Source organism: Rattus norvegicus, chromosome 7 (assembly GCF_021556685.1).
Source record: "Rattus norvegicus strain SHRSP/BbbUtx chromosome 7, alternate assembly SHRSP_T2T, whole genome shotgun sequence".
Lineage (NCBI taxonomy): Eukaryota > Metazoa > Chordata > Mammalia > Rodentia > Muridae > Rattus > Rattus norvegicus.
In genome coordinates, this window is record NC_141540.1 from 40,341,344 (window position 1) to 40,369,144 (window position 27,801).

Sequence of the window (27,801 nt, forward strand, 5' to 3'; positions counted from 1 at the left end):
GAATCAAATAACCCTATTAAAAAATGGAGTTCAGAGCTAAACAAAGAATTCACAGCTGAGGAATGTTGAATGTCTGAGAAACACCTAAAGAAATGTTCAACATCTTTAGTCATAAGGGAAATGCAAATCAAAACAACCCTGAGATTTCACCTCACACCAGTGAGAATGGCTAAGATCAAAAACTCAGGTGACAGCAAATGCTGGCGAGGATGTGGAGAAAGAGGAACACTCCTCCATTGTTGGTGGGATTGCAGACTGGTACAACCATTCTGGAAATCAGTCTGGAGGTTCCTCAGAAAATTGGACATTGAACTACCTGAGGACCCAGCTATACCTCTCTTAGGCATATACCCAAAAGATGCCCCAACATATAAAAAAGACACGTGCTCCACTATGTTCATCGCAGCCTTATTTATAATAGCCAGAAGCTGGAAAGAACCCAGATGCCCTTCAACAGAGGAATGGATACAGAAAATGTGGTACATCTACACAATGGAATATTACTCAGCTATCAAAAACAATGACTTTATGAAATTCATAGGCAAATGGATGGATCTGGAAAATATCATCCTAAGTGAGGTAACCCAATCACAGAAGAACACACATGGTATGCACTCATTGATAAGTGGCTATTAGCCTAAATGCTTGAATTGCCCTAGCTGCACAGAACACATGAAAGTCAAGACGGATGATCAAAATGCGAATGCTTCACTCCTTCTTTAGAAGGGGAACAAGAATACCCTTGGCAGGGAATAGGGAGGCAAAGATTAAAACAGAGGCAGAAGGAACACCCATTCAGGACCTGTCCCACATGTGGCCCATACATATACAGCCACCCAATTAGACAAGATGGATGAAGCAAAGAAGTGCAGGCCAAATGAACCGGATGTAGATCTCTCCTGAGAGACAACAGCAAGAATACAGCAAATACATAGGCGAATGCCAGCAGCAAACCACTGAACTGAAAACGGGACCCCCGTTGAAGGAATCAGAGAAAGGACTGAAGGAGCTTGAAGGGGCTCGAGACCCCATATGAACAACAATGCCAACCAACCAGAGCTTCCAGGGACTAAGCCACTACCCAAAGACTATACATGGACTGACCCTGGGCTCCAACCTCATAGGTAGCAATGAATGGCCTAGTAAGAGCACCAGTGGAAGGGGAAGCCCTTGGTCCTGCTAAGATTGAACCCCCAGTGAACGTGATTGTTGGGGGGAGGGCGGTAATGGGGGGAGGATGGGGAGGGGAACACCCATATAGAAGGGGAGGGGGAGGGGCTAGGGGGATGTTGGCCCAGAAACCGGGAAAGGGAATAACATTCGAAATGTAAATAAGAAATACTCAAGTTAATTAAAAAAAAAAAAAAGGGAAAAAAAGTAGAAGTCAAAAAAAAAAAATGTTCAGCCTCTTTAGTCATCAGGGAAATGCAAGTCAAAACGACCCTGAGATTTCACCTCACACCAGTCAGAATGGCTAAAATCAAAAACTCAGGTGACAACAGATGCTGGCAGGGATGTGGAGAAAGAGAAACACTCCTCTTGGTGGGATTGCAAGCTGGTATAACTCTGGAAATCAGTCTGGAGGTTCCTCAGACTGTAAATAGTTCTACATGAAGACCCAGCTATGCACCCAAAAAGATGCTCCAACATATAACAAGGACACATGCTCCTTGAGATATATGTGTATATGTGTATATGTGTATATGTGTATATGTGTATATGTGTATATGTGTATATGTGTATATATGTTGTTGTAAAAATATAAAAATAATAAAGAGTAACGGTGTCTTTTACCCCGCTGGCTCTGTACCGTGGTGCCCAGATATCTGTTAGATTATCTTGGAGGAAACACATCCCAGCCGCACACTTTCCTACACTCAAACCCTCACGTAAAAGAACACACAACATGGGCTGGAGAGATGGCTCAGCGGTAAGAGCACCCGACTGCTCTTCCAGAGGTCATGAGTTCAATTCCCAGCAACCACATGGTGGCTCACAACCATCTGTAAAGAGATCTGATACCCTCTTCTGGTGTATCTGAAGACAGCTACAGTGTATTTATATATAATAAATAAATAAATCTTTAAAAAAAAAAAGAACACACAACACAATAAAGAATCTTAGATCCAATTTGTAAGATATAATTGCCCACCTAAACATACAATGCCCGGTACTATCCATCCCTTGAGAACATTAATAACAACCTGTAAATACACAGAACAGAATCTTAACATCACCTGTCATCTTGTCCTGCCACCGCTTCTCAGCCCCTCTCCTCTGCCCTGTCTCCTCCTCTCTCCCCTAGTCTCCTCCTCTTCCTTCAAACTTCTCTCCCGCCCATCCTTCCTTCTCCTCCAATGTCAGGCCTCCTTCTATCCTGTACCTGCCTAACCTGTGGCATCATCCTACACACACACACACACACACACACACACACACACACACACACACACACACATATATATATATATATATATATATATATATGTATGTATCAGCCTTATTTATAGTGTCCAGAAGCTGGAAAGAACCCACATGATGTCCTTCAACCGAGGAATGGATACAGAACATGTAGTACATCTTCACAATGGAGTACTACTCAGCTATCAAAAACAATGACTTTATGAAATTCATAGGCAAATGGATGGAACTAGAAAATATCATCCTGAGTGAGGTAAACAAGACACAAAAGAACTCACATGTTAAATACTCACTGATAAGTGGATAGTAGCCCCAAAATCTCAGAATACCCATGATATAACCCACAAACCATAAGGAACTTAAGAAGAAGGAACACCAAAATGTGGATGCTTTAATACTACATAATATGGGAAACAAAATAATCACAAGAGGTAAAGGGAAGGAAGGTCCTGGGAGGGATAGAGGGAGGGAAAAAGGGGGACCGGATCAGGTATTGGAATGGAGAAGTACAGAGGGTCAGGAAATCAAATAGAAATATGCAGCAGTGGGGGTGGGGAACTGGGGATGGCCACTAGAAAGTCCCAGGTGCCAGGGAAGCGAGAGTCTCCCAGGACCCAACAGGGATGACATTAGCTGAAATATCCAACAAAGGGGAGATACAACCTGTAGGGGCCACCTCCAGTAGATAGGCATGGTTCCTAGTTGAGGGAATGGGGCCGCCAACCCATCTCAAAATTTTAAACCCAGAAATGTTTCTGTCCAAAGGAAAGACAGGGACAAAAATATGGAACATAAACTGAAGGAAAGGCCATCAGAGACTGCCTCAGCTAGGGATCCATCCCATCTGCAGACACCAAACCCAGACACTATTGCTGATGCCAAGAAGCCCTTGCTGACAGAAGCCTGGTATGACCGTTCTCTGAGAGCGTCTACCAGTACCTGACCAGTACAGATGCAGATACTTACAGCCCGCCATCGGACTGAGCTGGGGACTGCAATGGAGGAGCCAGGGGAAGGACTGGAGGAGCTGAAGGGGGTTGCAGCCCCATAGGAACAACATCCGCTAACTGCCATTTAATGCAGTTTGAATCCACCCCACAAAAGATACTTTTCCGTGTGCATCATCAGTCTTCTGTCTTTGTGGGCTGGGACTGTATTTTAAAATTTATGTCTTTCACAGAGTTGTTGTTGTTGTTATTATTATTATTGTTATTATTATTATTTATTATTCTCAGATGACAATAGATACCTGTTAAAATCACTGGGAAGGTAGAAGATAAGAACTGTTTTAAGGAAGTCACTTTTAAGGGTTAGGTTTGCAAGTCGAGAGATAATATAATACTCTGGAAACATGGGATTTGCCTAGTCATTTGTGACCTCAGGAAAGTCTCTTAGCTTTCCTGAGTTTCCTGTTCTATAAAATATGGTTAGGAACACTAAATAAATAGGCATAAGCTTTACATGAGATTGTATAGGGCAAATATCTGGTGCATAGTATGGATCCAGTAGAAAAAATTAGTTATTCTAGATACCTCTAACAGTTAATTTATAAGGGTGCTTCTGAAATGTTTTTGACAACACACTGTAATAATTATTTTTGTCATTGATCAAAAATGTAATAAAATATTGTTTACTATTAGTAAAATAACCTCTAATATATTCTGTGGAATATTAAATTTATAGCCAAGTAAGTGATTTTATGATTCAGTCCTGAATTGTAACCCCAAGTACGGATACCTGGAATTATAGCAGCATGCTTAACAGCGTCATCAATGATAGTCTTATGTCATTAGTTCTGGGACCATCAGGTCTTTATGTTTTAGTAGGCTTTTCATTAACTTAGGGCTTTTATTATGTTAGCCTTAGGCTAGCAATTATTTATATGTCTGTCAGTTTATTTTGAAGCAGGGCCTCATGTTCTCAGTGTTGGTCTTAAACTCAGTATGTAGCTGAGAATGACTTTAAACTTCTGATCCCTTTGCCTCAACTCCCAGGTCGCTGAATTTATATGTGTGCACTGTCACTCAGCTGGATAGTTTCTGATTACAACACTTCACTAATAGAGCTTTGTGTGAGACACTTGCAGTCTTGTTTTTTCCCTTTGGTGACAAAATCATTTAATCTTCTTGCTTTTTTTTAGTATTTCTATGAAATAGAACAAATGTTACTTTAATGGGAATACATACAGAGAAAAATTGTGATGGAAAATATTTTCAACTAATCTAGAATAGCTAGGTGTTGTGGCACACACCTTTAATCCCAATACTCAGAAGGCAGAGGCAAGTGGAGCTCTGTGAGTTCAAGACCATCCTGATTTACATAGTGAGTTCTTGGACCTCCAAGGCTACATAGTGGGACCTATGTTTTTCACAAAGGAAAAAACACATGAACTAATGTCTCCTTCATTTCTTTCACCATTAATTTGATGCAGCCTAAAAAATAGTTGTGCTTTCGTTATGTTTTGTATACTTTAAGCAGAATCGATGGTGTAATACCTTTGCTTGATATCAGAATTGTGGTTTATCATTATAGATTATAGTTTATTTAATGGCATTATAGTATGACTATGAAATTTGGCCATATTTAATAAATGCTGAGTGTTGTTCTTCAAAATTAAGTATTTTTAAAACTTTTTTGTTCCTCTTTTTATAGGGTTTTATATGTCCCCAGTGTATGAAATCTCTTGGCTCAGCTGATGAACTTTTCAAACACTATCAGGCAGTTCATGATGCCGGTAATGACTCGGGGCATGGTGGAGAGGCCAGTCTTGCTTTGACACGGTACAATATGCTAGTTCGAAATGTGATATTGTCATGGAATGCCCATGTGATATAATTGCTATGTGAACATTAATTACTTTCTGAAAATTGTAATGTTTTCATACTATTTAATTTAAATCTATTCTCATTTAGCCTGGTCTTCCTCCTAGCCTGTCTGCTTGTCTTCTTATCGGTTAGAGTCTTAGGTGAGAGTACCATGAAGAAGCCATGAAACAAACCAGTATTAAACAGCCTAGTGAGTGAAAGAAGAGTGAGTAAGTAAGGGCAGATGATGCACACTTGGTAGTACCGCTGGCAGCTTTAGACTTTATGCTACCTGCATCAGGAAGCCATTCATGAGTATTGTTGGTAAATTAATAGAAAATACTTTGTTTCTGCTGTAGGCACTAGACAGTTATCTGATTATTATCTTGAGAATTGTTTTTGTTTATAAACCATGTGCTTTTAAGACTGAAATTATTTTTCTAAAGACTTTTTTATACAGAAAACATTCAGTTTTTATAATAATTGAGAGAGCTGTAACATTATTGGTTACTGATTATCACTTGCTAAGCTTGTCAATTAAAGACGTCTCCTCTCTCCTCATGCATCTTTAGAGATGACATAGCACTACTCAGGCAAGAGGTCCAAGACCTGCAGGCCTCACTTAAGGTAAGAGCGGACATGCTGATGCTTGTTTATCTCCAGAGCCTCACATTAAAAACTGCGTTAAAATGTACTAATTAGACTTTTTCTTATCAGGAAGAAAAATGGTACTCAGAAGAATTAAAGAAAGAATTAGAAAAATATCAAGGGCTACAGCAGCAAGTAATTGCATTTTGAACTCTTAAAGCATGTTTATTAGTTGTTTATTTTTATTGTTGAAAATTAAGCATTATACTCTTTTGTAAGGGGCTTGATATAAATACCTTCCTAATTTATTTCTTATGTAACAGCCTATTAAATAGTCTGTATAATTCTAATGGATTTGGAAGCATATATGGGAAGCAAAGATAAAGCTTCTTAAACATGTTTCATTAAGAATTCATTATGTCAGGTGTGATGGTATGTGTTTGTAATTCCAACACTTGGAAGGCAGAGGCCAGAGAATATGAGTACAAAGACAGCCTAGGCTGCATCACAAGACCTTGTTTCAAAAAGGGGAGTGAGGGGGCTGGAGAGATGGCTTAGTAATTAAGTGTGTTTGCTGCAATTGCATAGGACCCAGAGTCAGTCCACTGTATCCACATCAGGCAGCTTATGGATGCCTGTAACTCCAGTTCCAGGGGATCCAATGCCCTCTTCTGGTCTCCTGCACAAATGTGCTCGTGCACACACACAATTAAAAATCAGGTTATCTATCTATCCATCTATCATTTATCTATTCATCTGTCTATCTATCATCTATCTATCTATCTATCTATCTATCTATCTATCTATCTATCTATCATCTATATACTTCACTTTAAAAGAGAATCAGTTACCAGTTTTTACAACATCAAGCTTAATTATTCTATTTTTCTGACAGTATACTTAAATGGCTTAAAATTGAGACTCAACACAAAATATAGGCCTCTACCACATTTCATCTCACTGGAAAATCTATAAGGGCAGTAACAGTGGAACTGTCATTTCTTGTAATAACAAGGCTTTCCGGAAAATGTCCTTCAAGACCTGGGTTACAGGCATTTGCCAGTGTGTCATATTTCATAAATAAATTCTCTAGAGTGTAAGTTATAACTTGTGTTTGCAGTAAATTTCCGTTTAGAAACAAGTACATTTTAAATATTATTTTTAGCTGTCATATGTCTAAATCCAGTTTGTTGTGAAATTTTAAAAAAATCTGGTTTATTGGAAAATTCTTTATTCTTTGACATGGACTTTACCCTTTAAAATATTAAAAGCCCGTAGGACTTTAATAATAAAGAATGTGGTGGTGGTTGTTTCCTCTTCCCCCTCCATCTTCCTCTTCTTCCTCCTCCTCTTCTTCTTTTTTTTGGGGGGGTGGTGAGATAAGGTTTCTCTACATAGCCCCAAGTGCCCTGGAACTCACTATATAGACCAAGTTAGCTGCAAACTTTCAGAGGTCTGCCTGCTTCTGCCTCTGATGAGAATAAAGGCATGCCTGGTGTTTTATGGGTTAAAGTATGTCTGTGTTTCACATTTATTTATTACACATGTGTGCATGTGTACATTGTGTGTGTGTGTGTGTGTGCGCGCGCGCGTATACATGGTACCTTCTTGCATGTAGAGGTCATCCAATGACTTGTGAGAGTAAATGAGTAGATTTCTTGACCCTGGGAGGTGAGTTCAGGTCCTTGTGACAAGTACATTTATCTACTGAGCCATCTTGTCAGCCCTTTATTTCTCTTTTTGAGATGATTGATGATTGTTAATTTAAAAATATCTTTAATTAATTACAAAGTTTGAAGTGCTGTGGATAGAACTCGGGACTATGTACTAGACAAGTGCTTTACTACTACTGCGTTGCAGTGTCTAGCCATTGCTCCCCCTCACACAGTACCCTTATTGATTGTCACAGTGGGCAGCATGTATAAGGTTATTACTTTTCAAATAGTTTAGGTGATTTTATGCATATAGTAAGACATGATCAATGTAATATCTTAGATCACATATTTATTGCTACTTATTTTCCTTTAAATTCTCAGTGCTTAAAGGAAGAATACAGTAACAAATTTCACAGAGATTACACTCAATAGATGAGTTACATGAACAGCTCGGTGAATCCCACAGTTAATTTAAGTCCATTAGCAATTTCTCAACTGTAGTAGAATCAGTCTCTCATGCTAAGGAAAATCTCATTAAAATTTAGGGTGTACCTTTATAAGTGATTTCTTGAGAGTGATGCTTTCCAAAGAGAACTGTGTAACAAGGATCACTTACTGATAGAGTGCACTGTAGGTGGTGGGCAAGATGTGAAAGGTGAGGCTAAAGGAGTGTGACCCTGACACAGCTTGAGCTATTGCTCTTGGAGAAATAGACAGCTGAGAGCTGCATGCTGGGACTAAATCTGTCCCGTCGTTAGGCTTGTGTACTGCAGCCTAGCAGTCACTGTCAGGAGCTTGTACACAGAGTGTGGTAAGAGCGGATGTTGCATTGTGGAGACGGGGAAGTGCTATTATTACTTTAGTACTGGATGTATGGAGTTGTGGATGTCATCTGTTGCATGACATGAAGAGGCTTATAGAAACAGGAAAGGTTTTGGGCTGGCACACTGCAGTGCAATTATGCTAGCTGACACCTTTCAGATCTAAAATAGGAGACCCATCAGATTCTGATCTTTACCCAAATCCTGTACTTAACCTGACAGACATGGCAATTGTATAGTGTTTCCTTCTCCTTTTACCACATTTATTTGTATGTTCTGTTTTAATTAAGGAGGCTAAATCTGATGGATTGGTGACTGATTCATCAGCAGGTAATTAAAAACAGATTTTTGTTTTCACTGTTTTTTTAATCATTCTTTTTAAGATTTAATACCTGATAAAGGAATTTTGTTTATGTCTATTCATGATGTTTGTAAAAAGGTAAAAGTATTGTTTGTGTGTTCTGTTTAGGTAGTTACCTGTGTCACAGTTTAGTCAGTTATCTAGTTCATTATATTCTGAAGTTGTGAATAAACTTCTGGAATGTTACCACATGATTGCCTAAAGAAAATCCAAGTCTATATTAGGGAATGATAGGCCTACTGTGCCTTTTGAAGTGAATGATGAGACTAGCGTCCTTGGAGCTGCTGCTAAATGGGTGGTGCTCAGTGAGCAGTCCAGATTAGACTCCGGTCAGAGGTTGAATTTAATGGAGCTCTCAGAACGAAGCGGTAGTAACAGACATGGACTGCATATTTTAATTAATGTGTTTAAGGCCATTGTTCTTATTTACTTCTAAATTCACTTTGTGTCTGAACAACACAATACATTTTAAAGTGGTTATGGTGGTATATGTCTGTAACACTAGCAGACAGGAGGCAGGAGAACCACAAGTCCTAATCAAGCCTTAGCTGTCAAATAAGACCTCAATTTGTAAAAAGCAAAACTAAACTTCTAAACAAATATTTAGATATTTGGAGGCTATTCTAATTATTTTTATTTATAAATCATGTTTATAAATAGTGACTTTTACCCTAACGGATTTAAATATACTCAATATATATTCTCCTTATAGAGAATGGACTCACATCAGTCGTCTTTACTCTTACGTGGTTATTATACAAATAATAAAAACTTGGTGTATGTCACTGACATTGGATTTAATGCACTGCTCTGCTCTCTTCTAGAGCTACAGTCTTTAGAGCAACAATTAGAAGAAGCCCAAACTGAGAATTTTAATATTAAGCAAATGAAAGATCTGTTTGAACAGAAAGCAGCTCAACTTGCTACTGAAATTGCAGGTATAGTGAATCTAAATTTTTTAGCCAATAAAAAATTCTTACTATCTTTTCATCATTATATGTCCTAGAAAACTAATATTTTAAGAGTAATAAAACCTTTGCGTAGACTATGGGAGTGATTAATGGTGTTTAATAATATGAATTGCTGTGTCAGTTATTGCTTGTCTTTCAGTGTTTTCTTTTTAGTATTTTCTTCTTGAAATTCAGTTAGTTTTCTTTTCTGATATGCTTAATGATTAAAATGTAACATTTTAAATAAATTGATCATATAATATATTAGAGATTTAATACTTGGTTATGCTATCAATTAATTGTTCATAATGTGTTTTGTTTTAAATTATGTTTTTTGGTGAAATATTTTATGTGTATACATTAAAATGCTAAGTAGCCTGCTGTTGGGTGGATGTAACATGATCATAATATTCTGGGTATAGTTATGGGTACTTAAGGAATGTGAATTAGACTTAAGTGTGTCTAAGCTTGCAGGTTAGTACATGCAGACCTATAACACCTGCCTTCAGGATTAGTATTATGAAATTAATATTTGTATTGCTATTTCAATTAGATATAAAGTCAAAATATGATGAAGAAAAGGGTCTCCGAGCAGCTGCGGAACAAAAAGCGACACATTTGACAGAAGAATTAAGTAAACAGACGACTGTAATTCAAGACCTGAAAACTGAGCTGGTAATTTATTTATCATCATTGTGTTAATTTATACTGTCCTAATTAAAATGAAATATATATGATACCAGGCATATGGCTGAGTGGTAGAGAACTTGCCTAGGAAGTATGAGGTTTTGAGCTGAATATTTAGCTGAAGAAATAGTAAAAAAATGGGTTAATGAACTGGAGGCAATAAAAAAAATTCCATATATTCTTCTACCTTCAGATATACTCTATGATTTTTAAGTATTTCCTATGTCCACATCCCTGAAGCTGTCATTTCCTTACATTTTATTTGCTCTTTTGAGACAGGATCTCACTATGTAGCCTCGACCATTGTGGAACTTGCTCTGTAGACAAGACTGGCCTCTGACTCAGAGAGAGCCTCTTGCCTTGCTGAGTGCTGGGCTAAACGTGTAAGCCAACACGCCCGCCTTCCCTACACTCCAGTTTACAGTGCATCTGGTTTAAGATTGCCTCCAACTGCAATGAAATTTCATTTCAGATCTACAAACATAAATTCAGCCACACTTCTCTGATGGCAGTATTCGTCAGTAGGTACCATGGTTCAATGGTTTCCTCAGGCTTTACAGCCTTAGACCTATCTTTGACATTCCTATTTATGTAGCACTCAATAAGTATATGAATAAATGACTGGATTACATGCACCTGCTGTAAACCCTGAACAAGCGAACATCCTTTCTTCCTTATTTAAATCTCGTTGTCGTATCATTGTAAGGCTCCATGCTAGGCAGGAGCTCAGAGCTCAGCACTGCTTACTGTCATGCCCTTCCTCAGCACAGGGAAGAAGGCACTGTCTGTCAGGTCGTTGGTGGGACCCATGCAGTCTGTTCAGGAGAGCAACACGGGGGTCTGCTAAGGAGAGTTGTGAGTTTGCTGCAATGTAACTTGAGGATACCGTTAAATAGAATGAATGGGAAGAGGGCGTGGGTTTATTGAGGCAGGGATCAGTGTTTGGGGTTTAGAGTCTAAACCTTGGTAATAATGATTGATTTCATTTTGATCTCTTTTTAGTGACTTATTCTAAAATATGTATTAGTTTTTTTACTGTAATGTTTAATTAAAATGTGTGTTTCCCAGCTTCAGAGACCTGGTATAGAAGATGTCGCTGTACTAAAGAAAGAACTGGTCCAAGTTCAAACTCTAATGGATAACATGACTTTGGAGCGTGAGAGAGAATCTGAAAAACTCAAGGATGAATGTAAAAAGTTACAGTCAGAACACGCTAACTCGGAGGTAATGACACTAGAGTGGAATGCTTCTGTAGATTACTATGTCACCTAATAAATGATGCATATACTTATATAATTAAGGCTAGTTGGTAAGTGATGACTGAATTTATCTTAATTTGGTAGGAGAAAGCGAAGTATGATATAATTTCCTACAGTTACTTTAACAATGTTGTTTTGGGAAAATTCTTACAAATAATTTTTTCTCTCTTTTCTTTCTTTCTTTCTGGTTCTTTAAACTTTTTTTGACATACAGCCTCACTATGTTAACCAGGCTCTTTTTACCCTCGTAGGCTCACGTCAGCCTTGGTCTCCTCAGTGTCTGAGATGACAGAAGTATACCACAGAACCTGGCAGAAGGTGTATTTTTAGTAGGCATATTTCTAATTGATAGACATTGAAGGATGCACCTGAGAATAGTCCTTACAGTGTTCTCATTGGGCCTGCTGAGGGTGGGCTCCGCGGTTAAAGCACTCACTGCTCTTGCAAAGGACCAGGATTTGGTTCCCAGCAACCTCAGGACAACTCACCAACATCTGAAGCGTCACCTCTAGGAGAGCCGATGCACATGGTGCACAGATGTACACAGAGGCAAAACACTTATATGTGAAAAATAAGAGTAAATAAATCTTCTTAAAAATGTTCCAACCTACTACCAATCTTAGATTTAATTTGCCATATGTGGTAACACACACACTTGGAGACTGAGACAGGAGGATTATGAGTTTGAGGCCAATGTTGGGTACATAGTGAGGGACCCTATTTGAAAACACACACACCCACACTCATGCCAATACCCGTGCGTGCACACGGGCGCACACACACACACACACACACACACACACACACACACACACACCCCAAAACAGAGAAAAACAGAAAAAGAAAAGCATTTGTTGTGACAATTTATTTTGTTTTTGGTTTTAAGCTGGTGATCAAAATACTACTCTGTTCATAAACAGAATATGCCTGTAAATAATGGAGTAAAATAAGTATTACAGATATTCTGTGTCTGATTCCTCCTGTTTTTTCCTTTTTCTGTGTCTCATCAGTGGGAATTTATGGAAGTGGATAGTTTTAAGATGCATGAGATTATGAGGCTCTATGATGCTTGACACTAACTTACCATGTAGATTTTCCCCAAATGACACTTCATAACCCTAACCACATAATTTCACAAACTTTCAAATAGTTTGAGGGGGTTAATAAATTTACCAAAGTCAGTTCAATATTGAGAGGAACTACTAATTAGACTGGAACGCTAATTGGCGGCTGGAGAGATGGCTCAGCAGTAAAGAGATTGGCGGCTCTTCCCAGTACCGTCCTGTCCCTCCTGTTCCAGGGGATCTGACATTGTCTTCTTGACTTCCATGGGCAATGCACATACACGGTGTGCACACATTCACCACATAAAAGATGAGAAGATGCTGAGTCAAAGTCTGATAAGGAAGAATGTATTTTAGATGACTTTTAACTTGAGTAAGCCCAGCCATTTACTGTATTTAGTAAAGGACTTGTGTTGATTAGATCTGACTGCTGACTGATAACTTCTCAAATAAAAAAAGTACTCTCTTCACTTAAAAATGCCATCAAATGTTATTTGACATTTCTATGTAAAGGAACATGGTGACTAAATTTTAATGAAAGTAACTAATGCTAGTTTTAGAGTATATATATTTTAAAGTGTAATCCCCTCTGACTTGTTTTAGTTGAGGATTAAAGAGTCATACTTGTTAATTTAAAATATTAGCAAAAGCCAGGCAGTGGTAGTATACATCTTTAATCTCAGCATTCAAGAGGAGAGGCAAATGGAGAAGCTACCCTGGTCTACAGAGCAAGTTTCAAGACAGCAAGGGCTACACAAAGAAACCTCGTCTCAAAAAACAAAAACAAAATCCCTCTGCCTCCTGATCCCCCAAAAGCAGTAGTGTCTGAGTCACACTAATGTCATTAGACATGGACTTTTTGGACACTACTAGGTTTCTGATACTCTACCAGGTCATTTTGGACACTGTGTTAGCTGTAAAGATTTCTCATTTGATCTTATAAAGTTCTCACACATTAGGAATCTCAGGCTCAATGAGGTGTGACCTGCTTTCAGGTCACATGTGTAAAATACAGACCTAGGTCCTACATTCCCAGGTCCAGCATTCCTCCCTTAGCACCCTGCTTCCATTTGTCTCAGAATTGCCTCAGGAGTGACTTCATGCTCTGACCTCTTTGCTTGCTGGTTGTCTTTCTTTGGAGACAGTGTCTCAGTCTGGCAGAGGCGAACCTGCAGCCTCTATGTGTCTCTGGCTGGCCTCAGTCTCCCATATGTGCCTCTGTGCCTCGGCCTCCGAGGATGGAATCAGGAGAGTGAGCCACATGCCAAGCTTTTTGTACTACTAACCTTGTCCTCATGTTTATTACTGCTTCAGGGTTTTGCCAAAATTGTATGTTGTTATGTATTGCATAATAACTGAAAATATTTTTATCTACTACTGTTTCCATAGAAACATTAGTATAATTGATTGTTTTATCTCATATACTTGTTTGTGACTTCATTTTTTTTGTTTCTACCTACTATGATTAAGTAGCATGTGTAATTAAAATTCATTTCTCGTTCTCAGCTAATTATATTAGTGATTACATCATTTAAAATTTTTCTAGATTCAAATTATTATAGATGTGGTTACTTTTTCTTAATCAGAATCAAAATACATTAAAAGCCGTTAGATAAGCAAGAAATCCAAGAATTTATCAAATGTTGGGATTGGTGGTATGTAATTTGGAACATATTGTTAAATACACCTTGGGTTTATTTTCCTTGAGATTTATATACCTTGTGAGCCCGTTATACTTGTCTATGCATTTATAAAAGTATATTTTTATTCTAAAGCATTTGAAGTGCTTAATAAGTAGTTGGAGTTTTTATACATTGAAGATTGAAGGTTTAAAGATTTAAAATTATTTTGAAAATCCTTCATGAAGGTAAATATTAAGGCTGCAATGAGTTTAGATATGTTATGATTCTAATGGAAATGATTTTAAAGAGTCTTAATTATAATCTTACTTGAATCTTAAGAGCAAGAATGTTTATGCAAGTATGGAGTACGGATGGTTATAATCAGACATAGCTGTTTAAGATTATTTCAGCATTACATGTGTCAGTTTGAGAGATCATGTTTGTAAGTATGGTTGGACATTTTTATTGTGTTCTCGATGTGCACCTTGTCAGTACTGTCTTCCACCTTTCATCCACCATTTTATTATTTTTTTCTGCTTTCTAATGGAGATGCTTAAATTTGAGGTAATGTGCTTTGGGACACGTGCTAGTTTGGTACTGTCTTTATCCACCGCCTTCGGTTGTCCTGTGCAGTTTTGTGTGATAGGGCAATCTTAGAACTTCATAGACATTCTCATTTTTGTTTTGTTAATCAAACAAGTTCTCATCCATTTAAAATGATTATTTCTTAACAGTAGAAATTCAAGCAATAATTATGATTCTGTAGCACTAGCAGAATGTCAAAATATTGTTTCTTAGTTATTTGTAACTTAAAGTTCTACTAAAAACCTAATAATTCAGTTTAATAACATAGTATTACAAGGACAGTAAAATTTGCTAGGGTCTCATATATTGTTCTAATGGGTATAAAAATCTTTTAAATCTTTGAGGGGATGATCACTCATTAGGGAGTATATTTTGAATAAATACTAAGCAGGAGAAACAATTCTAGGTTTTAGGAATACAGCATTAAGTCAGCACCTGCTCTCATAAGATTCATATTCCTTTGTGGGAATTGAAAAATGTGTTAATTTGTATTAATCAGCTTTTTATTGTTGTGAAAGTCACCTGAGAGAAACAATTTCATAGGGTGAAAGATTTTGTTTTGGCTTCTGGTCTTAGTGCAGGTTTAGCTGGGTCCATTCCTTTAGAATATCATGATTGCCAGGGACTGTGGCAGAACTTGACTACTTCTGGTAGCCAGGAAGTGCACAGAGCAGGAAACTGGGTCAAGATGTCCCTGATGACCACTTCTTCTCACTGTGCCTCACCTCTGAACATTTCATCAACCCCTACTAACAGGATCGAATCATGAATTAATTAATGGTCAGAGCCCTCATGATCCAGTCCATGATCTCTCTATGATTAGATCTACTGGATCACATGAGCCTTTTGAGATGTTTTTATAATCATACCATACCATGGTAGGAAGGGAAGTGATAATAGGTTCTATGTAGAAGGAAAAAACATAGGGCGTGTGTTGTGGTAGAGCCAGGAGTAATGTGGGGCAGTTTTACTAGCCTGGCTGGGAAGATATAAGAAAGGAAAGTATAACAAGTGGGACTCACCATAAAGTCTGTAAAGAGGAATCCTGGAAAATGATTATAGCAAGTGCTGAACTGCAAGCCATAGATGACCTTGTGCTGTCAGGTGGCAAGGAAAGTCACCACAGAAAGAGAGAGACATTAGAGTGTCTATCTGAATAGAATATATATTTTATGTCCCTAATTTCTCTTTAATCATTATTTTTCCTCAGATCAGAACAATATTTTATCATTTTAAAAGCTAGAAATGGTTGATAGTGTGCAACAGGGAAAGGGAAGTTCTCATAGAACCTCTCTTTCCTGTGTCTCCCTACAACTAATGTCTTCCTTCGGGGCCCACTCTTGCCACATCACTTCTCATCATGACCAAACTTAAACTTTTAAGTGCTCACATTAATCTAAACCAAACTTGTTTTCTTAATTTATGGTTATTAAATAAAATAAGTTCAATTTGGTCATTAATGTGTTTAATTGATTTCTGAAATTCAAAACTATTTTTTTTTTCTAAATGGATGAAGACACAGCAGCTCTGAAAGTACCTGAGAGTCTGAGTTCTGTGTAGTCGGGTTCCTGAGAGCAGGGAAACGTGTGAGCATATACCCACAAACCAGGTCCTTCAGGTCTCCTCTGTGTGATGCAGGGGCTGTTTTGTAATCATATGGATAAAGGACTGGGTGCTAAGGGCAGAATTCTCAGTGGATGGGTATGCATACTGTAAAGTTTATTCATCATAAAGAATGTATGCAATGGAAGTGACTAACTTTATGTAAAAAGTAGAGCCAGCAAGAAATATTAGAAATACAAATTCATTTGTTAATATTATCTGCAGTACCTTTCTAATGTTTGAGCTTTTGTGTCTTAGAGGTTTGACTTTTTAAGATACTTGCCCACCTGATTTTCCTTTTTATTATTTTTAAGCAATCAAACTATCTAAACAATAAACATTAATATTGTTATTGAAAGTGTTTAAATCCACTAACACACGTTTCTATTCAACTCTTAACGTATGACCATAAAGTAGCTTTGGTTAATGAAACCATATGGGACCTTAGCTTGGTAAATTGTTTTGTTAAATATACTCCCATTATCATCAGAAAGGTGATTAGACCAAATCAAACCAGATTGCGTATTTGAATATGCATGTTTTAATGTGAAAGGAAATGTTTCTGATGTGGAAGGTTGAAGAATCTCTAGAAATAACTTGTGGCTTTCCTGTTTGGATTCAGGGAGCCTAAAGTATAGATTTGAAACCAAGAAATTAAAAGCTGAACCTTGATGATATCAAACAGATGAACACACCAGCATCTCCGCTGATGTGTAATTAAACAAACGAATCATGCATCTTGGGTGTTTTTTAAAAATTAATTTTAAGCAAAAAAATAATTAGGTGGGAGTATTTCTGGTATCAGAATAAAGATCAGGTTGTGATCAAAGTGTCAAGTGTTGCTTCAATTTTAACTGCACCAGCAGCAGAAACCATCATTTTTTCAAATCTTTGCAGGCCTTCATTTCATTTGCTTTAATTGTTATTTTATTTTTCAGGCTACCATAAACCAGCTAAGGAGTGAACTTGCCAAAGGCCCCCAAGAAGTTGCAGTATATGTGCAGGAAATACAAAAACTTAAAGGTTCAGTTAATGAATTAACACAAAAAAGCCAGGTAAGAATTTTAAAGCTTCATATAGTAGTGGATAGATTTTAATTTAATTATTAAATTTAATCATTAAAAATTAATTTAATTTTATTTATACAGTAGGGCAAGATAACTCACTCTTCCTTCCTCCTCTTTCTCTCCCTCTCCCCTGTATGTATGTATGCATGCATGTATGTGTGTGCTTAATGTTAATATGTCCACATGGGTTCAAAGCAGTTTCCAAGAATTCTTCATATGGCAAAACTGTGTCTTATACCCAAAGAACAGCCCCCCCCCCCCACTGTTCCTTCCCTGAACTCCAGCCAATCACCATGTTCTCTTGTATTTCTATGACATTTACACACCCAAGTCCTTTAGATAAGTGGAGTCATAAAGTATTTGTGTTTTTGTAACTGACATTATTTAACATAATATCCTGAAAGATTCATCTGAGTACCTTATATCGGAATTATCTCTTTACAGTTGAACGACTCTGAGTTTTAAGTTTGTGATGTATCACACACCCATCTGTCAATAAATACTTGGGTTGCTTTCTTCTTTCGGGTTATTATGAATAACTCTGCTTAGAACTGTGACTGTGTGTATAAATGTCTTTGAACCCTGTTTTTATTTCTTTTGGCTATATATGCAAGAATCAGGTTGCTGGATCATATTGCAATTCTATTATATATAAAGATTATATACACACATTATATACACATTTATAAGATTTATTATTTAAAAACCTTATGACTAAATAAAAACATCAGAAACAAAAATTATCCAGATGCAAAGTTTATCCATCTCAGAGAACTACTGTACAGTTAGAATAGGCATTCAGACTGGACGCTGGGGAGCTTTATGTTAAATTTACACATTCAGTATCAATTGTATCTTATGTGCTTACTCACTACCAAAAATGCATTACAGAATAACTAGAAAAACAATTCCCTTTATATCCTCTTTCATAATTTGTGTTCTCTTTCATATGTTGAATCTAGCCAATAATATATATTTATTTGTGTGTGTGTGTGTGTGTGTATGTGTGTGTATGTGTGTGTGTGTGTATGTGTGTGTATGTGTGTGTGTGTGTGTGTTTGCAGTCTAACATGAAGAGAACAAGAAAAGCTAAATGTAAGAAAATGAGAGACTAAATGCAGGAGTGAAATCCACATGAATGCAGAATGAGGAAGTACTCGACTGTGGAGTTGTAGCTTAGCATTATTTTCCGCATTTTTATAACTACTCTCCTGACTTCAGTTGACATGACATCCATCCTGTTATGTTCCCATGTACAGGACACACATCTCACCAATCCTGTCTAGGTTTTACCCTTTTGCTTCCATTGCCTGTGCTTGAGGTGACAAGTGAAAGGAATTATTGACAGATTCAATGTCATGAACTTTTCCTTTATTTCCTTTAGGAAGTTTATCATCTTAGATATTATGTTTATGTCTTAGATTCACATTGGACTAATTTTTGTATACACATAAGACAGAAGCCCAGCTTCATCCTCCAGCACGTGGGGTCTCACCTGTCCTGATACCACATGCTGTATGGGCAGGGACCTCTTTTAAAAATCATTTGACTATTGCTTTAGTCTGTTTCAGCTTCTGTAACAAAACTGTATAAACCAAATGGCCTATAATTAGCAGAAATTTATTTCTCGCTGTTATTTAAACTATAACATCCAAATTTAGACACAAAATTTCTTATCTTGATAGTGTGCATGCTCTCTGGTCCATGGTTGGTGCCTTCTTGTGTCCTTGCAGGAGAAGGACCACAGGTCTCTCCTTATCATTTCATGTCCTCCTCGAGGAGCACTAATGCCATTCCTGAGGCTTTGGCCAAAAGCCCAGTAACCTCTCAGTGGGGATTCTCCTTTGCCTTGGGGATTAGGACTTGAAATGTGACTTGAGACCATAGCAACCATGTATGTGAATGTTTATTTCTAGGCAGTCTGTTCCACTCATCTTTGTTTCTTTTTATGCCTGGACCACAGTGGAATTATTATCTTGTAGTGAGTTTTGACATCGGAAAATGCAAAACTGAGTTTTTTTCTTTTTATTCTTTTAGGAATCTTTTGTTTGTTTTAGGTTTTCAGACAGGGTCTTGTTATGTAGCTGATGCTGTTCTAGAACATGCTATGTAGCCCAGGCTGGCCTCAAACTTGTAATCTTCTGTCCATGCCTCTCCAGTGCTATTATAGACATGTGCCGTCACATCATGCATCTTTGTGTGCGCGCATGTATGTTTAATATTAATGACCTCTGCCTTATTCCTTGTAAATGAGCAACAGTAATATTCGATTTCAGGTTAAGAAAGCATTAACATTAATTCTGTGGGGCTACATGTGTGTGTATAGGCATGTATGCCTTCGTACACTGAGGCCAGAGGTTGACATGGCTGTCTTCTACAACTATTGTCCACCTTCTAAAAAGATTTCATTTATTCATTTTGTAATTAGGTGTTTATTACAGGTAGTTCTTTTTAAATAAGCATTTTTATTTTTGAAAGTTTTATAGTGGACTGGAGAGATGGCTCAGCGGTTAAGAGCACTGACTGCTCTCCCAGAGGTCCTGAGTTCAAATCCCAGCAACCACATAGTGGCTCTCAACCATCTTAATGAGATCTGATGCCCTCTTCTGGTGTGTCTGAAGACAGCTACAGTGTACTTATATATAATAAAAAAATTAAAAAAAAAAAGAAAGTTTTATATATGTATACACTGTATATTGATGATATCTACCTACTACCACCTACTTTCCCCTAGTGCTTGCCACCCTTTCTCTCCAAAGTTTATGTTCCCTGAATTGTTATTGATTACCTGAGTCTAATTAGTGCTGGTCATATGTACAGGGCTATGTGGCCATCTCCTGGGACATGAGAACCCAAAGAAGAGCAGCTCTTCCTCAGCACTTAACTCCCAATAACTCCTCCTCTGGTAGGGGTGGGCATTGGTGTCCCCTCTAAATCTACGCTGGGATTCTGACTGACTTGATCTTGTACAGGTCTTGTGCTGTGTGTTGATGCTAAGCTACATCTGAAAGTCAGCCTTTCGGAGCACTCCTTCCCATTTGCTATCACTTACATTCTTCTGCCTTTCTTCTAAGAGTTCTCTGAGCCTGACAAGGTAGAACATTGGTGTAGATAATCACCTATAGCTGAGCACTCCGTTATTTATACTTGGCACCCTGACCAGTTACGAGCCTCGTCACTAACCCGCTGTAAAAAGAAGCTTCTCTAACTGAAGTTTAAAGAAGCAGAAAACTAAGAGTAGACTGTTGTTTGATAACACGCCCGCTCACTGAAACAACATGCAGCACTCTAGGGCCTGTGGTCTCCCCAGTCACAGGCTTGGTAATGGGGTTATCACACTAAGCAGGAGACACTTCAGTGGAGCAGGTCTTACGTCTAACCAGGACGTCATAAGTCTTAGGGAGGGATCACATGCCTCACATTGCAAGTTTTAATTCTTAACAAATCAGTGAACTGATATTTATCCCCCAGCCTCAGCCTTCTGAGTAGCCAGTTTTACAGGCCTGTGGCATCCATCCTAACTTGTACATTATCTTTTGATGGATGTTATATAAAATAACTCAATGCTGTTTTTATGGGAAATTTACCTCATCTATGTAGATAGGTAAAATATGATGGAAAATCTTATTTTATGCTGTTAAAGTTTTCAGCTTTTATCCAGTGTTTATAAATTATTGGCCTTAAAAATCCTAAAACTAAAGTGATAAATGGAAGAAACTACCTTGTTCTTTTTAAATAAAATTGTATTTAGACAAAATTCCGTACCTCAAGTTAATCATTTTTCATATAAATTCTGAGCAAAATCACATTAGTTTATCTGAGGCTATTTATATGGCAGGTAAGAGACTGTGCTGTTTTGGAGGGTCTTATCCGTCATCTTTTATCTGCTTTCCTTTAGCAGTCTCAGGCTAGGATGTACATGGTCAAAGTGTGGGTGGATAAGGTGAACACTTCAGATACTGCTATGCACTACCATTCCGATTGGTAATACTGATGACCATTGCACCTGCAGATTTCAGAGCCACAGATTCCCGCAGCCCTGGACTGGATTTTTTTTTTATGTGTATGAGTATATGTTTTTATGTGTATACCAGTGTACCACATGTGTGTTGGTGCTCTTGAAAGCCTGGGGAGGGTGTCGAATCTCTGAAACTGGAGTTACAGATAGTTTTAGTTGCTTTGTTGGTGCTAAGATACAAACACTGGATCCTCTACAAGAACAAGTGCTCTTAACTGCTGAGCCAAATCTATAACCCCTATATAAAAGTTCTATATGAAATATTTATATATGATTTAAAGTGCATGGGAATCGCTTCTCGGCCTTTTGGCTAAGATCAAGTGTAAAGTGCATGGGAGACTGTGCATGGGCTATGTAGATACTGTACATTTTGTATATGGACTTGAGTGTTCATTGCCTTCTATCGTATTTAGACCATCTTAGGACTGATAACTAGGGATGGACTGGTAAGAGCAGGATTAGTGCGTAGCCAAAGCCATGTCTATACCCCAGCTTTGCCACTTACTGACCAGGCTCTTCTGTTAGAGATAGTATTATCAGTCTCTTAGTATACATGGATAATTAGCAGACTGAAAGGTGCTAAGGATTTCATGAGGTTTTAATAAGTACCTCAGCAAATTTTATTTTTAAATTTTAATTTTTTTAAGCAAATTAATAATAGGGTTGGGTCAAGACCATGGTCAAAGTTCTCCTGACTTATAGCCCACTGAATCAGAACAGACCTTTATAGAACTCATAGCTTCTAACTGAGCCTTTAAGGATGCTAAGGAGGGTTTCATAATGTGTAGAGGGATTAACAGAACCTCATTTTGAAAGGTAGTTGTAAAGAGGTATGGAACCAAGCAAGAGTATTGCAGTTCATAAAATGTAAGATGTCAGATGATTATCTAGAAAGCACTTAAAATGTCATTCTTTTTCATTCATTCCTTTTACACGGGCAAGTAACAATTTGATAACAAATGAAACATAGGGAAATTGTTATTTTAAGAAAATTTGAAGCTGGGTGTGGCAGTGCATACCTTTAATCCCAGCACTCAGGAGGCAGTGAGTTTGAGGCCAGCTTGGTCTACAGAATGAGTTCCAGGACAGCCATGGCTACACAGAGAAACACTGGAGAGATGGGGGGGGGGGAGGAGGAGGAGGTGGAAGAAGGGATAGGGGAGGGAGGGAGGGAAGAAAATATGATGGAAAAATTAAAATGGGAGAAGTTTTCATTATACAGATGATTATTATCTAGGCTTCATATACACCTCATAATTTAAATTGAGTAGGACAAATTTTAGAGCCTCAGGGAACATTCAGTTCATTAATTGATCTACTATCTAAACTATGAATTTTAAGAAACTTGATTTAGAAAAATAATGACTGCTGCTTAGTTAAATTATATTAGTTTAACTTCCTATTTCTCTTTGTAAATAGGAAAAATATCAAGATCTGTTGTCAGGATAGAATTGAAAGGAACTGTTGTTTTCTTTAAGGGATGTCATTGTATTTTCAAACAGTTAATGTTAAAAGTTGAGTGCTGGGATTATAGGTGTGTGCCACTTCCTGAGCCTGATAGATAGCATTTGCTTACTATTTTAGGACAAGTGAACTTTAAATAGTCACTGCTTGCCGTGTACTTTTGATCTCTAAAAAGTGAAGGCTTCTGGAAAGCCATGGAGAAGGGCGAATTACTCAGTGGCTTTATAAGTAAGCCCATGGGAAAGAAGAGTAACAAAATAGCCTCAATTTGATACCACATTTACAACTTATATGCCATGCAGCTGCTCAGTATCTGTGAGCTTACAATGTTTAAAAATGGTTTTATAGCTCATTGAGCAGATTTAATTAGCTTATGAATCTAAAATGTGATTTTTCAAAAATATTTCTAAATGCGGCACTATGTAGAGATTATTTGAAGTTACTAATTAATAAGACATATGTTCCTGAAAGATTGTCCTTTATGCTGTTTATTCCTAAGGGTCATTCTTCCTCTAGTCTTTTGTGTGCCTTTTCGGAATGTTCTTATTGCTTGGTTAAGGTTCATACTGTTGAGTCTTAAGTTTCTGTCCATCGTTTTCTGAGTTTGCTCTTCATCCTTGTCATAGTAACGGTTTCTACTGCTGTGATGAAACACCACGAGCAAAAAGCAAGTTGGGGAGGAAAGGGTTGTTTTGACTTATACTTCGCCATCATAGTCCATCACTGAAGGAGGCCAGGGCAGGAACTCAGACAGGGCAGGAACCTGGAGGCAGGGGCATAGGCAGAAGCCGTGGGGCAGGCTGCTGCTTACAGGCTTGCTTGCCTTGTCTTGCTCAGCCTGCTCTCTTAACAGACCCCAGGACCACCAGCCCAAGGGTGTCACCACCCACCATGGGCAGGGCCTTCCCCATCAATCACTAAATAAGAAAGTGCCCTACAGGTGCACCCTCAGCTCCATCTTGTGGAGACATTTTCTTAATTGAGGCTCCCTCCTCTAAGATGCCTTAGCTTGTGTCAACTTGACAGAAAACTGCCCAGCAGAATTCTTTCCCTCTTCCTCTTGTATACTTACTTTTCTGGTTGCTGCTTGTTTTGTAATTTTTTTTCAATAATCACTTTAACTTACTTTTTCTTGGGGAAATGGTCAAGAATCTTCACTGTGTGTTGGTGTCTAGACTTTTCTCTGCTTTTTCCCACTGAGGTTTTAAGGTTTGCTGTTACCCCTACCTGTATTTATTTTCTTTCCTTATATCTGTTAACACACATTTCCTTAATTCTTACCAAACAACCTCAAACTGTTATTTTCTTACTTTCAGCTTTACCTGATTTAACTTATTGTTTTTTAATTATTATTTGACAATCCCCAATTGATACATATACAACATTTAACCCCTACACCTCAGGCATCATGAAAGAATGGCAGAAGGACTGTAAGAGCCTGTGGACCAGGGCATCTACAAGGTAGTGTCTTCTATACAATTACAGTGACTGCACCCATGACATCTTAACAGTGTGGTCACCGAAAGATCTGCATGATGATGTCACCAGTTGACAGCCATCACAGGTGGGGAATCTCACAGGACCCTAAGACAGTAGAAGAGCTACAACCAATAATGGCTTCGGAGAGAGGGAAACCAATCTCCAGAGGCCAGCCCAATCCCAGTGGTCAGACTTAAACATAAACACATGTGCTTCTGAGCAACACCAAATGAACTCAGCAGGTTGTATGTGTCTGTCTGTCTGTCTGCTGTCTGTCTGTCTGTCTGTCTGTCTGTCTGTCTGTCTGTCTCTTTCTCTGTGTATGTGTGTGTGTGTGTGTGTGTGTGTGTGGTGTGTAAAACAAAGAAGAAGTCATGAATTCGGAAGGTGGCTGGGGAGGACAAAGGAGGAGTTGGGGCTAGGTGGGATAGAAACAAATGATGTAAGTACAGGACTCATATGTTAAATTTTCAAGTTGTAAAAACAAAAATTGTTCTTTCCTTCTTCTTCTGTTCTTTTCCCTTCCCTTGGCAACTGACTTGGCTTCCTGCATGCAACAAGGGGTTTGGCCGTGACAGATGACACTCTAGCCATTTTAAATCTGTTTCTGCTGATGAATTAATTCAGCTGTTTTAGAAAGGCTATTTTAAACATATCTGTTCTACTTATACAGTATCTGTTTAAAATATGGAGGGTCTCATAGCCCTTATGTCTAAAACCATCTCTTCTTGCGCAGTGAGTAAATAATGTCCACTGACAGACCAGGTTCTGCCTACAGTTTCTTCTTAGCATGTGTGCTTTGCTTAGGGAAGTTAAAATGTGTCTGTATTTTATGTGATTTTAAAACAGTCAATGTCAATTGAAACAACAGTACTGAGACCAGCATTAGAATTCAGGTTGATTGATCTGTGATTGATTATATTATTTTTATGTTATTTTTGCTAGTTTGAGTAAAATAAAATTATGAAGTAGCTAAATATTTTTAGATCATTTCTTTATATACCCAGAAAGAAATTTGAGTTCATTTTAGTTTGTAACTCTAAAAAAGTGGTCTTTATACAAAAGGGAAGAAAAAAATGCAGACAGTCAGATCCGACAGTAGAGAGTCAGGTGACATCGCTGTGCTTTGCTGTCAGTGTGGACACTGGAAAGCCTAAGGCAGGGAGGGGCCCTCAGAGTGTTAGTGTCACAATAGTTTTATTGCATGAAAAGTAGCTTTCACTTTTAACTTAAGTAGAAACATAAATATGCTACATACCACCAAATATTTCAGGGTGTGTGTGCGTGCGTGTGTGTTTTCAGGTAAAGGCAATATTTTCTTGGTAATTTCTATTTTGTATTAGTACAGTTTAATCATGATGGCCAATAATAAAATTATAAGTTGGTATGCCATAGTTCTTCCTAAAGTATCTCCTAGAGTTTTATACACTGTCATATTGGCTACTCGAAAGATAGTTTGAGACACTGGGATAATTAAAAAGTATTACAGTATCAATTTTAAACTTGATGTTTTAGACCTTGATGGAGAAATTGCAGAAGAAAGACCTGGATTACACCCACTTAGAGGAGAAGCATAACGAAGAGGCACTGAGTAGAAAGAATACCCAGGCAGCCCTCCACCAAAGGGACCTGGATTGCCAGCAGCTTCAGGCAAGGCTAACTGCATCCGAAGGCTCGCTACAGAGGATCCAAGGAGAGCTCAGGGAAAAGGGAGAGGCTGCTCAGAAGCTCAAAGAAGAACTGCGGGAAGTAGAGACCAAGCACCAGCATCTTAAAGTGGAGTTCAAGCAGCTGCAGCAGCAGCGGGAAGAGAAGGAGCAGCATGGGCTGCAGCTGCAAGGGGAAGTCAGTCAGGTGAGAACTGCCAATACTGTTCATACAGACCACCGTTGTGACACATTTGTTAATCAACAGAAAGTGCCCAGTACAGCGTACAGAGTAGGTTGTAGCAGTTACAGTTAATTCAGATTGTTCACCATTCTTTAGTTCAGTGTTGTGGGAGAAAGGCTCAGCCTTTAACACTGGCTGCTCTTCCAGAGGCCCTTGGTTGGATTCCCAGCATCCACTTGGCAGCTCATGACCACTGTAGCACCAGTTCTAGGAGATCCGTTACCCTTTTCATGCCTCCTGGGCACCAGGCACACACAAATACCCATGCGAATGAAATAAAACCTTCAATAATGATTTTTAAAAATATAATTAAAAAATTTAGGTCAAGTGTGGTAGTTCTTAACTATGGAAAACTAACAAAATCACCATGGGAAGTTCAAAGGAATGTGTCTAAATATGCCTTGAATATCATAATTTTTAAGTTTCATTTTATAGCTTAAATCCCTCACCTTGGTCTCCTATATTTTAAAAGTGTATTATTAATTTGTTTATGGGTATTTTGCTGGCACATGCATGCTTGATACCTGCCGGGTTCAGAAGAGGGGGTCAAATGCAGTAAACTGGAGTTGCAGAGGATTGTCAGCTGCCGTGTGAGTGCTGGAAGCCAAATCCAGATTCTTTGGAAGAGCAGCCAGTGCTCTTAAACTGCTCAGTCACTTCCTCTCCAACCAGAGTATTCTGTGTTTTTTAAGGGAAAACCAAAATAGGTACAAAATATGTTCATAATTTATTATCATTTATGTGGTTAAAATTCAGTTGTAGTTTAAGTTGTTCTGTAGTATAAGGTGTGGAGGGACGTACAGTGGAAAGATAGCATACAGTTACCTGGTGAAAAATACAGTCTAGTAAGGTAGGTGGTGCTGTGTGTGTTTACATTACATATATGTGCACACTTAACATTTCTGTTTTAAAGTTACATAGCAAACTTCTGGAGACTGAGCGCCAACTAGGGGAAGCTCACGGTAGGCTGAAGGAGCAGAGGCAACTTTCAAGTGAGAAGCTGATGGATAAGGAACAGCAAGTGGCTGACTTACAGCTCAAGCTCTCTCGTCTGGAAGAGCAGGTAGGCTAGCATCTGGAACTGAACGGTATTAGCAGATGACTGCAGACTTGAAGTATCTTAAACATGATGCATTCATCTTTGCATCAAGAACTCTAATTGTAATTGTTTTTATTTCACATTGCAGCATCTATTTCTCCCCACCTAGAAGATCCTATGTACTCACTCCATTTTTAAGTTGCACATTTTACTGTCATCGTATTCCTCAGAGTTCCCCCTGGACATGCACACACTGCATTGTAGCCCTGGACATGCACACACTGCATTGTAGCTTTCATGGGAAGGGCTGGGCCTCCGGCTGCTGTGCTCTTCTTACCAAGGAAGAGCCACCTCCTAACGAGATGAGCAGAGATACCTGGGATGGATCAGCAGCAGCATACAAATGTGACTTGAGGATTTTATTT

The 27,801-nt window shown here is 38.2% G+C and overlaps 1 protein-coding gene across 5 annotated transcripts in view; it reads left to right on the plus strand.

Annotated features, from left to right (window-relative positions):
* The window catches only part of Eea1 (early endosome antigen 1), a 118,660-nt gene that overhangs the window by 42,397 nt on the left and 48,462 nt on the right, over nt 1-27,801 (plus strand). For 3 of the 5 annotated variants that reach the window (XM_087557203.1, XM_087557208.1, NM_001427400.1), the window contains 10 exon segments: nt 5,074-5,201; nt 5,798-5,852; nt 5,943-6,008; nt 8,580-8,619; nt 9,475-9,588; nt 10,154-10,275; nt 11,356-11,511; nt 17,358-17,474; nt 25,963-26,301; nt 27,251-27,400. In XM_087557203.1, coding sequence (XP_087413329.1) covers nt 5,074-5,201; nt 5,798-5,852; nt 5,943-6,008; nt 8,580-8,619; nt 9,475-9,588; nt 10,154-10,275; nt 11,356-11,511; nt 17,358-17,474; nt 25,963-26,301; nt 27,251-27,400 — 1,287 coding nt within the window. 5 annotated transcript variants of the gene reach the window in all.